Below are 12,080 nucleotides of genomic sequence, written 5' to 3'. Positions count from 1 at the left end.
GGAACTTTAAAAAATCAGTTTTATGGAATTAGAATAAATAAAAGGAAAAGCACATATTTTAGGTTTCTAGTTCAGCGAGTTCTCACGAGTGCACACCTGTGTGGTGCCCCACAGTGACAACCTGAACACTGCCCGCCCCTCGGGAGGCTCTCCCGGGCCCTCTGCCATCCAGCTGCCACCGTCAGAGTCGGGCTGTTCTAGAACTTCCCGTGAACGGAACCACCCGGACCTGCTCTGCCGTGTCGGCCTCAGTGTTTCTGCAACTGCCCCACGCGGGTGTATGTATTGGTGATTCAGCCCTTCTCACTAAGTCCCACACTTGTATGAGGACACCACAGTTTGTTTCTCCATTTTCCTGTGGATCGGCATTGGAGCCATTTCTAGTTTGGGGCTCCTCTGAATGGTGCTGCTGTGAACATTCATATACAAGCTAGTATGTCATTTTAAAAGTCATTTTGGTCACTCTGATGCTTATCATGACAGGAAAAATTATAATACAAAATGCTATAGACGTGGAGCTGGGCGTGGCAGAGCGTGCCTTTAATCCCAGCACTCAGAAGGCTGAGGTGGGAGGATCACAATGAGTTAGAGGCCTGCCTTGGCTACCAAGTGAGTTCAAGGCCAGCCTGAAATATGTAGTGAAATGCTGCCTCAAAAACTAAAAACAAAACAAAACAAAACAAAAACTATAGCTATAAAGGGCATCACTATATTCACTAGAATATAATAAGTGAATGAAAAGCTATGCATCATTAAACTCTAACCACAAGTCATAGAAAGAATTAAGATGTGTTATGGCCATGTACCAACTCCCCGTGAAGAATGTAACTGTCAGGTACTGCAAACATGTACTGATAAAAATAAAAATCAGTAAAAATAAAATCCTAACCACAGACTTACATTGAAACATGAGAAATTATTGAACACATATGAAATCAACACAAATAAATTGTAACACTCCATGATAATATTTGTTGACAGTACTTGTTCCTGTGGATAAAGATGTGGCCCCATCACGTAGAAATGCAAATAGGAAATGAAATCATCCCTTCCCCAGGATTCACCGAGTGCTGGCCACTGTCCCAGTCTGAGGATCAATAGATGAGGAGGGGTAGTGCCCTGCTCTGGGGCGGGGGTAGGGCAACTTCACCCATTTCCTGTTTTCCATACTGCGAGATGCTTCCCGATCACACTCACTGGAGCTGACATGGGACTTGGTTGCTCCTTTTAGGAAATGTGCCCGCCTCTAGGGCCAGGCAGGCCCCTGTGAACATTTGTCCCATCACAGTTGTGAGAACACACAGCTGGAATCCAATTCACATTTGCCTTTCATGCTCACCATGACCCCAAACTGCTCCCTCAAAACAACACAGCCCACACCAGCCTGGGAACTATCTGAGGTGCCTTCCAAGTTTAATTTCTGGCTGGGTGACCCTCCAGCCTTGCAGCTCTGTGGACACAAATGGGATAGGAGGAGAGTCAGCCAGGCCAGGGGCCCCTTCTGTTGAAAACTGCGCACCCCCACACGTTCACTAAGAACACACCAGCCCCACACCCACCTGGGCCTTGAATAAGAGGACTCTCCAGGGATTGGGGATTTAGCTCAGTGGCACCATGGCTGCTTCACAAGCACAAGGTCCAGAGTTTGATCCCTGATACCAAAAAAAAACAAAACAGAGGACTCCAGGTCAGAAATGGTGTCAGACCTGGGCAGGGGGGCTGGCTCTGGGGAAGGATTTGTGCAAGGGATTTCCCAAGTGCTGGCTAGGTTGTGTCACAGCCCCAAGCAGACCTTTGCCAGCTCCATTGCCCCACCCATGGCTCCCTATAAAGTTCCCTGCGCCCTGCAGCCACCTGCTCTCCCTGGCTTTGGGCACCTCCTGCTCTCGCCATGGCACTGCACTGGGCCCTCGAAGCCCTGTGCGTCCTGCCACTGCTGAACCCCCAGAACCCAGCATGTGCCAATGTCACAGCCATGCCCATCACCAGTGCCACCCTGGACTGGGTGAGTGCCGAGTGCTGCGGGCCTCCACCTTCCTCTCTGAGCTTTTCTTCTGCTGGCTCGGAGCCCCTGCTCCTGGCTCTGTCCCTTCTCTTTTCGGGGATGGGTGACTTTCTGACCATGCCAGGGGACTCTGGTGGCCTCCTCCTGCCTTCAAACTCAGAAGCACCACAACACAGACCCTCCACGGGTGTTCTGTGGTGGGCATGAAGGGGCCCCAGGGGGCCATTGGGGCCTGGGGTGAGCTCGGCCTGGAGTGAGACTCATGCCTCAGTCTCCCTCTTTGCTGAGGCAAGGGAAGGAAGGAGGGATCACCTGAGGCTTCTCAGCTCTGAGCCCTGACATGTGCCACCGCCCCAGCTCACTCGCAGGTGGTTTTTCGTTGCCTCCGCCTTTCGGAACCCCGAGTACAAACAGGGGGCTCAAGAGATCCAGACAGCATTCTTCTACCTTGACACTCACCCCAAGGAGGACAAATTATGGGTCCGGGAGTACATGACAATGTGAGTCCCTCTAGAGCCTGAAGTCTGCGTGCCCCACCTGGGAGGGGACAGTGGACTTGCTCTCATCTCTCCCCCCTTGCCCTGCCCCAGCTGAGTGACTGTCACGCCCTGTCTTTCTGGTTTTCACGCCTCCTCCTGACTGGCTCCAGTGGGGACCGGTGCATCCAGAACTCCACCATCCTGAGTGTCCAGAGGGAGAACGGAACCTTGTCCAGGATGGGTGAGGCCCGGCTCTCCGGCGGCGGGACGGTCTGCAAGGGGCTGGGGCCCAGGAGCTGGAGGCTTTGGGTACAGAGAACATGGGCAGACCTACTCCCGATTCCCTGATCCCGGGCCTGCAAATGACCCGCAACATGTCGCAGCCTTTACTGTGTGCCAGGCACTGTTTGAAGCGCTCTCCACAAACCAACCTGCCTCCTACGTGCAAACACTTCTACGAGGCATTACAAGGATCAGATGAGTAAACGGAGCACAGATGCTGAGCAGTTTTCCTGAGGTCACACAGCTTGTCATTAGAACCAGAATTCAGAGCAAATCTGGCTCCAGCTCTGGTGCTCTCTGCCACCCTTTAAGATGCTCTGGAAGCTAAGGGTGGGAAGCCCATGCATTGGGCAGGTGGTGACTTCATCCCCAGCTGACCCGAAAGCATGGATGGGGCTGACTGACACCACTCAGCAACCCAGCCACCACTCAGCGGGCCTCCTCGCTCTCCTCCGTGAAATGGGGACAGCGGCCATCCGAGGCGCACACCATCGGTGTCCCTCCATGCTCAGTGCGGGGCCTGGTAGCCCAGTGAGCCCGGCCAGAGGGATGGGGCTGCGGGGCCCTCGCGTCGTCTCACCAGGGCCCTTTCTTCCACAGAGGGGAACAAGGAGCACTTCGCCCATCTGCTGCTGCTGCGGGATCCCCGGAGCTTCATGCTGGCCTTCTTCCTGGAGGACGAGCACAAGCGGGGACTGTCCTTCTATGGTAGGTGCTGGCCTTCCGCCCCCGCCCCACCCTGTCCCCGCCCTCCCACCCTCCCACCCTGCCACCCTGTCCCCGCCCTCCCACCCTCCCACCCTGCCACCCTGTCCCCGCCCTCCCACCCTCCCACCCTGCCACCCTGTCCCCGCCCTGCCACCCTGTCCCCCCCTCCCACCCTCCCACCCTCCCACCCTCCACCCTCCCCGCCCTCCCACCCTCCCACCCTGTCCCCGCCCTCCCACCCTCCCACCCTGTCCCCGCCCTCCCACCCTCCCACCCTGTCCCCGCCCTGCCCGCCCCGCCCCTGCCCCCCCGCCCCGCCCCTGCCCGCCCCGCCCCCCCCCCTCGCCTGCCCCGCCCTCCACAGCAGCCTCTCCCTCTTCTCCGGTCCGACCCCCTCCCCGCTCCCCCGCAGCTGACACGGAGCGGGCCAGCCCCGAGCAGCTGGAGGAGTTCCGCAAGGCCATCCAGTGCGTGGGCCTGCCCACGTCGGAGATCCTGTACGTGGACTGGAAAAAGGTAAACTCGGGGGCCGCAGGCCGCGCGGGAGTGGGCCCATCAGTGCCAACCCGAGGCCCAGGGAGGGCGGGCTGCGGGCTGCTCAGCACCGCGAGGCAGGTGTTTGCCGCCAGGACTCGCTCTCCTGCGGGGGCAGCTGAAAGCCACAGAGATGGGGTGGGAGGCGAGCGCCTGAGAGGGAGCCCCCCCCCCCGGAACCCGGGAGGACCCTGGGGCAGGCGGAGCACCTGGGGAGACTCACGTGCGAAGTATCACTTGTGATCGCCACCGACCTGGCCTTTGGTCACTCCCCTCATTTTTACTACCCGGGCTTTGGGGAATGGGTAGCAAGGCTTTCGATGTCACCCAAACTACAGCAAGTCCAGGACCTCAATCCCGGCTTTTGTTATACGTGACAGTGACCTGTAGAATAGGCTCCTTATAATTTCTCCAAGCCTATGTCCATGCAAAGCCATGATATCTGCTAAATCAGAGCTGGTGAGCGGTGACCCTTGCTTTGACGGACATGCTGTGCTGTCTTGATTATTAAAGTGAACCATCTCCACTGTCCCCACCTGAGCTGGTGTCCCCAGGCCCGGGAAAGGGCTCAGGAATATGTCTGGCCCTGGCCCTGGCCTTCTGCCCCAGACCCAGCGCCCGCCTGGGAGACCTGGGACAGGTTCCCTGCCGCCTCAGGGTGGTCTGGAGTGATCCAGCAGAGGCAACAGCAGGGGAGATCTGGGACCCTACCCTGTCCCATTCTGCTGACTCTCCCTGCTTCCCTTAGAACAAGTGTCCGCTGCAGCAGCAAGAGAAGACAAAGGGAAAGGAGGAACCCTAGGAAGACCGCGCTGGGCAGCACCTTGGGGACCCGAGGCTGTCTCACTCCCTCCCACCCTCTGTGCCTCTGTTTTGTCTCTGCATCAATAAAGGACCAGTTGGACACAGTCAGGTCACCAGCTACTCACTCATTTGTTCCTGTGTGGGGCCCAGACTGGGTCTGGCTGGAGGACAGCGTGGGCAGGAACAGCCTTGCTGGGGATGGGACCCTGGGTGGCTCTGAGCCACCTAGAAGGGACAGGGAGACAGCCGCCGCATGTGCCGCAGGCTGAACACCCGAGTGGACATATCTAGGGAAGCTGAGGCGGGAACCTGAGTAGGAGAAGGGGTGGGGAGGACCCTGTCTTGGGCAGGCAGGTTGTGAGGCCCGGGCTGGAGGCAGGAAGGCCCGTGTGGAGGCCACCCAGGCATCCTGTAAGAGGCTGCTGCTGTGCCGGGGAGGGGCGGGGTAGGGGATGGGATGGGGGATAAAGACTCGGTTGGCCCAGGGGGTCTCTGTGGAGGTGTCCTCAGGGTGCCCACCCAAGAGAGCCAGGAGACAGTGACACTTGGGATGAGGCAGGCTCTGGAAACCAGCTGACATCTCCCTTGCAAGTGTGTTTGGAGCTTGGGGCAGGGGTGGGGGGATGGAGCCACGCCCGAATGGTCCACTTGGTCCAGACAGAGCTGCAGTCCAGCGGGGAGGGGCCGCCTCCTCCCCAGCAGGGGCTCACGGTCCACAGTCTCGTCACTCCGGGAAGCAGTGCCCCTGAGTGGACTGTGTGTCTAACATCTCTGGCCTCAGCACAAAGGGCTAACCCTGACCTTTCCAGAGCAGAGGGCGAAGCTGGGGAAACAGAGCAGGCCAGGCAGCAGGTCAGTGGGGAAGGCTTGCCTGGGGCCCAGACCCTCCCTGCCCACCAGCCTGACCCAGAAACCACGAGTCCACTACGTAGGACACACATGCAGGCGCCTTTGGGAACTTTTTGTTTTTTATGATTCTTCCTTTGCTCTCGTAACGAAAATAGATTTTCAATGCCTCACATATACAAACATCTGCGATGCACACACATTTCCGGAATGCTGAGGTATGCGCTGCTAGGGGGTGGGGGTGGGGTGGCTGGCCTGGTGGCCCAGAGAGGTAGCTGGTCACCAATCCAGTGCCACTGAGGCCCGGAGGGGAGCCCAGGCTGCGAGGTGGGGTACTGAGAGGGATGGTGGAGGACGGCTTCGTGGGCCCTCTGTGGGTGGCCTCTGTCCCAGCAGGCCCACGGGAAAGGCCCAGGCAACCATGTGGGACTGGGCAGGTGTCACCCTTTGGCATCACCTCCTAAGAGGTCCCACTTGTCCCCAAATGCCTCTCTGCCCACCAGTCACTAGGAGCAAGGTCTCTGGCCAGGCCCGTCCTAGAGACGTATGCCCAGAGCGGCTGGCCACAGGAGGGGGACAGGTTTGGTCCAGAGCCCCTGGCCTTTCCTGTCTTCTCTGGCCTTCTGAGGAAGAGCCAAGACAGGACAGTTCCCCAGCACAGAAGTTCTGTGCATCTGTATATAAAATACTCAGTACTGGTGAGAATGCACAAGGGCGGGGCCGGGGAGGACAGTCCCAGAGGCTCCATGTGGACAGACGTGGCCTTGGTCCCAGCACCTCTGGGTCGGCCTGGTGCCCCGGGAAGTTGCTCCTCTTGGTGATGGCTGACACCCCTCTATTGGGAGCATACTAATCTGAGCAGGTGGGGGACCCTCCTAGGATGGAGCTGCAGGGTCCTGGTCTCCCTCTGTCTGGAGCCTCCAAAGAGTCAGAAGAGGCAGGAGCCCCGCACGCTGTGGGCCTGGCGCAGGTCGGCCGACAGTGAGCGGCGCATCTTCCGGGTGGTGGAGCACACGCTCTCAGCGGCCTGCACGGCCTGGCTCAGGGCCCGGTGCAGCTCTTCCAGGTCGTCTAGGTCCAGCTGGATGGAGTGCCGGTGTCCTCGGGATGGCCGCAAGGAGGCCTGGGGGGCTGAGGTAGGTGCTGGGGGTGCATAGTACCTAGGAGGAAAGCAAGCGTGCTCATTAGCCCTGAGCTGCCTGGGTAACGCTGAGAACCACTGGGCTTGGAGTCCTCCCCTTCTAAGTCCCAGCTTGGCTACTGGTCCCTACCCTCTGGGTCTCAGTTTCTATCCCTATACGATGGGAATAACAAGCATATGTAGATGGATGTGCTGGGAGGAGGACAGAAGAGAACAAACATGAGTGCCTGGCCTGGAATAGGTTTGGGATGGGCAGTTCAAACCACTCGTTCCCTTAGCCACAATTTATTGAGCATCTATTCCGTGCCGGCTCTGGAGCTGTCATGGAATGAGCAAGCACTAATTTTTGCTGCCTTTAGGAGCTTCTAATCCTAAAACCAGATTTGGCGAGAGCAGAGCTGTAGGCTTTGGTGGAGAGGTAACATATGGAGGTCCCATTTGCCAACCACGGGGTGCTGGGAAATATGATAGGAACAATTAGGGTTATACTGGAGCAGAAGGGCTGGTCCCACTCATCCAGAGGGGTGGGTGATGGGAGTCCCTCCTGACCTGGTCCTGCTGGGATGAGTAGTAGTATTTTTAAGGGCTGGGGGAAATGGCTGATGAGCCCTAAGATAATGCACAGATCCCCCCAAAAAGTGATTGCTGCATTCGTCAGGGCCACTAAGTTTGAGGCTCATGGTAACTGGCTGTGGCTTCTATTAGGGGTGTGTGTGTGTGTATGTGTGTGTGTGTGTGTGTGTGTGTGTGTGTGTGTATGTGTGTGTGTGTGTGTGTGTCGTTGGGAGAGAGGGGAATGCAGATGCATTTGACCTAAATAAAGCAGGAATGAGTTTGAGTCTGCCAGAATTGTCCTTGGCATCTCCCTTGGCATGCTGTTGATTCTAGCTGTATCCCTGGCTCCCCTCTTTCTTATTAGTATATCTTATTGCACACAATGATCACATTCCCCATGAGGAGTTGGTACAAGTACACACAATACATCTTCATTCTTTTTCTTTTATCTTTTTCCCCTTCCCTCTCTCCTCACTCCCTCTGTCATTTGGCCCCCTTCCCATATGCAAAAGATCTATATCACCTATTTCTATTATCTGTGTTTTATTTTGTTCTTTATTTGTACTTTGGGTTTTTCACATAAGGGAAACTGTGGACATTTAAGCTCATGTGTCTCATTTACCTCTTACCATTATGGTCTCAAGGTGCAGCCATTTTCCCAGGGCCCGCTTCTAACTTGCCTTACTGTATGGTGTGCAAGGGGCCGGGGCTAGGACCTCCACAGTCATTTCTCCAAAGAAGGGCAAATGGCCCTCATGCCCATGGACAGATGGGCTACACCATGAGCCATTAGGAAAATACCCATCAAAGCCACGTGGGATCACATCACACACTTCACATGCATCAGGATGGAAACAAAAAAAACAGCAGCAAGTGCTAGCTAGGATGTGCAGCAATCAGAACCCTCATGCACTACTGGAAAGACGTCCATGGCTGCCACTGTGGGAAAGGCTTGGGCTGACCTCCAACAGCTACATAGCACCTGGCCTGGGTTCCCCGTCTTCAGTACCCACAGACCAGCTGCTGCCTATGTGCCAGTTGACACCACAACCTCATTTTACAGAGGAGCATGAAACTAGGGGGAGCTGCGTGAGTCTGCAGACAGCATGAGGCATTGGCCGGAGCAGCTCAGGCCCTAGAAGCCACCCCAAATCCTGGTTATTGTGCTTGTCCAGCCAGGGGCCCCTGGACGAGATACAGCACGTTTCAAGTCTCCCTATTCAGCTCCCTCCCAGATAGAGTGAATGGGCAAATTCAGATGAGAAGCCCTGTGCTGACAGACCATGGTAAGTGCTCTGTAACTGGGTCACAGCTGAGAGGGGCAGCAGTGGATTCACACCCAGACCGGACTCCCACCATCTGGAACAAACACTGATTAGTAAGCAGCCCATGCTGATGAACAGCTCTAGGCTGAAAGAACTGGCTTCTTTTTTTTCTGACCAGCTTGGCCTGAACAGCCCCTAAATTCCCCCTAGGGCTGAAGGTTCAAAAAAAAAAAAAAATCCCTTTGGGCTACACAGACTCTGCTGCGGGGCCATACAATGGCTGGCCTGCAGGTGGCAGCACAGGCCAGTGAGCGTTCTAAACCACACGCGGGCCAGACCACTGAGCATGCTCCGACTGCTGACCTGGGCAGGAAGCTGGGTGCACCGGTAGTCCAGATTCTAGCCGCATTAGAGGTACTATGGTTTCTAGCCATCTTTGTGAGAGGCCAAGGAAGGGCAGATAGGACCCCAGAGCAGCCCTCTGACTCTAAGCCTGCACCGTTCTCCCTTGATGCTCTCAGCTCTGCTTCAGTGGGTGCTCGTACCGCGGCACACCTGGCCAGTGTGACAACAACCTGTCAGGTTCATGGGAGATGAGGCCAGTCTGAGCCACTGCCACAGCTGGAAGGAGCCTATGGGGGGTGACGAAATGTAGGGGGACCCAGGAAGGGACTTGGAATAGAAAGGACTTCAGATACAAACTGAGGACCCTGGAATAACTATGGACTTCGTGGGTAATGGGCAGCATAAGCCTGACATTCTTGCAGTCACTCGACAAACCCAATAATGTATTGATGTTGGTTTGATAACGGTGGCACATGTACCATGCGGATGCAAGACGTTAGTAACAGGGGTGACTGTTGGGGAAGGTGTTGCTTATGGGAGCTCTCCGTATTCTACTCAAGTTCCCTAAATCCAAACTGCTCCAAAAAAGAAAGTCTATTATAAAAGAAGGGGGTTCAGATTACAGGCTTGCCATGAGGAAATGGAGGAGGTTAGGGTTCTAGGTCGCCCCCACCCCGGGAAGATATAAGCTCCCAGGGGGCGGGCCCTCTTGCCATTCTCCTTCACTGTGGGTTCCTCAGGGTGGAGCACTCTCCCTGCTACAGAGAGCACTCGGGGTTTGCTGAGTGACTGTAAGAGTGTCAGGCTTGGGCTGCACATTTCCCACGCAGGCTAAATCACAGAGCACAGAAAGCTAGTGTTTCTAGGAGTCAGACACAGAGGCAGAGTAGGTGGAAGGGAAGACTTACACGGAGGCCACAGGATAAGGCGTGATGGGCACTGAGGAGACATAGGCAAAGGCCGGAGGAGCTGGTGTTGGGGGTGCAGCTGCCAGGTACCACAGTCCGGGGGGTGGCCGTGCCAGGGAGCCTGCCCGCTTGCTCCTTTGCCTGGGGCTGGAGGCCAGAGGTGCATCTCTCCGTGTGGCTGCCTTGTCTGCCCCTGCCAGGAGGAGGACAGCACAGAGACATGGTCTGACCATGTGGGGAGGTGCAGCAGAGAATGGTGGGTCCCCCAGCACCCACTCTCTGGGGTGGTAACCCCTCTGCCCATCTGCCACACCCCAGCTGGACTCACCAGGCTCCCAAGCCAACCTGGGGTTTAGCTGAAAGCAGACCCCCACACACACTTGTGCCTACCAGAGGTGGCTGAGCTTGGGCCATCCTCCTCTGGAGAGGCTCCTGCTTGGCCACACAGGGGACATGGGAGGGTATCAGTGGCCAGCCGTCGAAGTGGGTCACTGGCAGCAGCTCCTGGAAGAGAGGTGAAAGAGGATTCCATCTGCAGTGTCAGACCTGAGCACTCTGGAGACCCTCTCAGCACTGAGATTTCCTTGGGAGCTATGGCAAAGGGCATTGCTGTCTCCTTCCAGTCAGGGGACAATATTGATGGCAGCTATGATGGTGAAAGATGGCATGAGCTGGCCCTCTACTGAGGGCCTTTGTGCATTATTTTATCAAATCCCACTGGCCACTAGGCTGGCTGCTATGCTCACTCCCTATTCTAAGGTGGAGAAACTAAGGTTCCAGAGTGTTATGGTTTAGATCTAGAATGTCCCCTGAGAGTCTCATGTTCTCAGAGGTGGGGCTTCTGGAAGGTGATTGAATCATGGGGTTGCTATACTCACTGGTGAGCTGACTCATTGTTCAGTTTATAGTTAAATGTGCTGTTAGCAGGTGGGGCCTGGTTGGAAGAGGAGTATTCCTGGGGCTGTGCTTTTGGAGGGTGTGTCTCCCTCCCTGGCTCCTCCCTTCTCTTTCTGCTTCTTGGCTGCCATGAGGTGAGCAGCTTTCATCCACTGAGCACTTCACCATGATGTTTCTGCCTTGGAGCCAGCTGCCCATGGATGGAATCTCCAAAAACTTCGAGCCAAATTAAATCTTTCCTCCTTTAAGTTGTGAGTAATGGGAATTGTGTCTCAGCAATGGGAAAGGTGACTAATACAGAAAATAAGTACCAGAGAAGTGGGGTCATTGCTATGACTATACCTGACTATGTAGTTCAGAAGCCTTTGGAACTGGTTTGTGGGGAGAATTTGAAAAGATTTGGAGATGGAGGTTAGAAAAACCCTAGAATGCTTTAAACATAACTTGATAAGAGATTCTGGCCAGAGCTACATAACTTGATTAGAGATTTTGGTTAGAGCTCAGAACAGAATGCTGATAGGAATGAGGACAGTAAAGGCCAGACTCATGAGGTTTCAGGACTCCATTGGCAGTTGGACTACTGGCCATGTGTGTTATGCTCTGGCAGAAGAGTTGTCCACATTTTGTTCATGTTCTGAGAATTTGCAGGAGACTATGATTAAGGGTAGTAGACTAATTAATCTGGTGGAGGAAATGTCATGACAGCTCAACATTTAGCCTGTGGCATGGGTACTGTTGGCTTCTTTTAGCCAGATTTATAGTAAGAACCAGAGCAAAGGCAGAATATAAAAATGTTAAAAAGTTAAATTTTGGCCCAAAAGGAATCATGTGTAAAGATGAATGAATGTACAGTGACATGGTGGTGAAGCATCAGGGCTCTGAAGTATAAAGATCTGGATTCAGATCTTGCCTCTCCCACTTGTATTTAATCTCTCCAAGCCTCAGTTATAAAATGGACATAATAGTAACACTTCATAAAAATGTGAGGATTAATGTAGATAAAATGCTTAACATGATTTCCTATATACAGTAAGAGCTTAATAAATTGCAGCTCCATTATTATCATCATTGTTGCTTGAAAAAAGCCTCAGAGACCATCTCCAACCTTACCAATTTGGATGTAGAACCCGAGGCTCAGAGAAGTCAAGAACTGGCCCAAGATCACCCAGCAAGTCAGTGGCAGAAGTGAGACCAGAACACAGGGCCTGGATTCTTAGGCCACTGCTCTCCCACCACTTGTCACTGTTGGGTTCTGGGGGAAGGACAAGGCGTGGAGGAGGATGGAAGGAAGATGAGACACTGTCACCATTG

General features: G+C 54.9%; 2 protein-coding genes across 5 annotated transcripts in view; one reads left to right on the top strand and one right to left on the bottom strand.

Moving 5' to 3' along the window:
* Window positions 1-1,817: 1,817 nt before the first annotated feature.
* Orm1 (orosomucoid 1) lies at window positions 1,818-4,917 on the top strand. The gene is made up of 6 exons (XM_013073909.3): window positions 1,818-2,005; window positions 2,363-2,505; window positions 2,655-2,725; window positions 3,367-3,474; window positions 3,887-3,990; window positions 4,757-4,917. The coding sequence occupies exons 1-6, from the start codon at window positions 1,892-1,894 to the stop codon at window positions 4,808-4,810; spliced, it is 594 nt and encodes a 197-aa protein (XP_012929363.1). The 5' UTR covers window positions 1,818-1,891; the 3' UTR covers window positions 4,811-4,917.
* Window positions 4,918-5,762: 845 nt separating this feature from the next.
* Akna (AT-hook transcription factor) overlaps window positions 5,763-12,080 on the bottom strand; it is a 40,696-nt gene continuing 34,378 nt past the window's right edge. For all 4 annotated transcript variants that reach the window (XR_015439859.1, XM_087183308.1, XM_021262182.2 and 1 more), the window contains 3 exons: window positions 10,263-10,376; window positions 9,873-10,065; window positions 5,763-6,818 (listed from right to left, as the gene is read on the bottom strand). Coding sequence is in view for 3 of the 4 variants with exons in the window: in XM_087183308.1 (XP_087039434.1) it covers window positions 6,587-6,818; window positions 9,873-10,065; window positions 10,263-10,376 (539 nt within the window). In the remaining variant the exon portion in view is untranslated. The remainder of the gene's footprint in view (window positions 6,819-9,872; window positions 10,066-10,262; window positions 10,377-12,080) is intronic.

The sequence above is a fragment of the Heterocephalus glaber genome, unplaced genomic scaffold (assembly GCF_053883595.1).
Source record: "Heterocephalus glaber isolate CG9 unplaced genomic scaffold, H.glaber_assembly_v1.0 deba00001479, whole genome shotgun sequence".
NCBI lineage: Eukaryota > Metazoa > Chordata > Mammalia > Rodentia > Bathyergidae > Heterocephalus > Heterocephalus glaber.
This window is presented reverse-complemented; position numbering and strand designations above follow the sequence as displayed.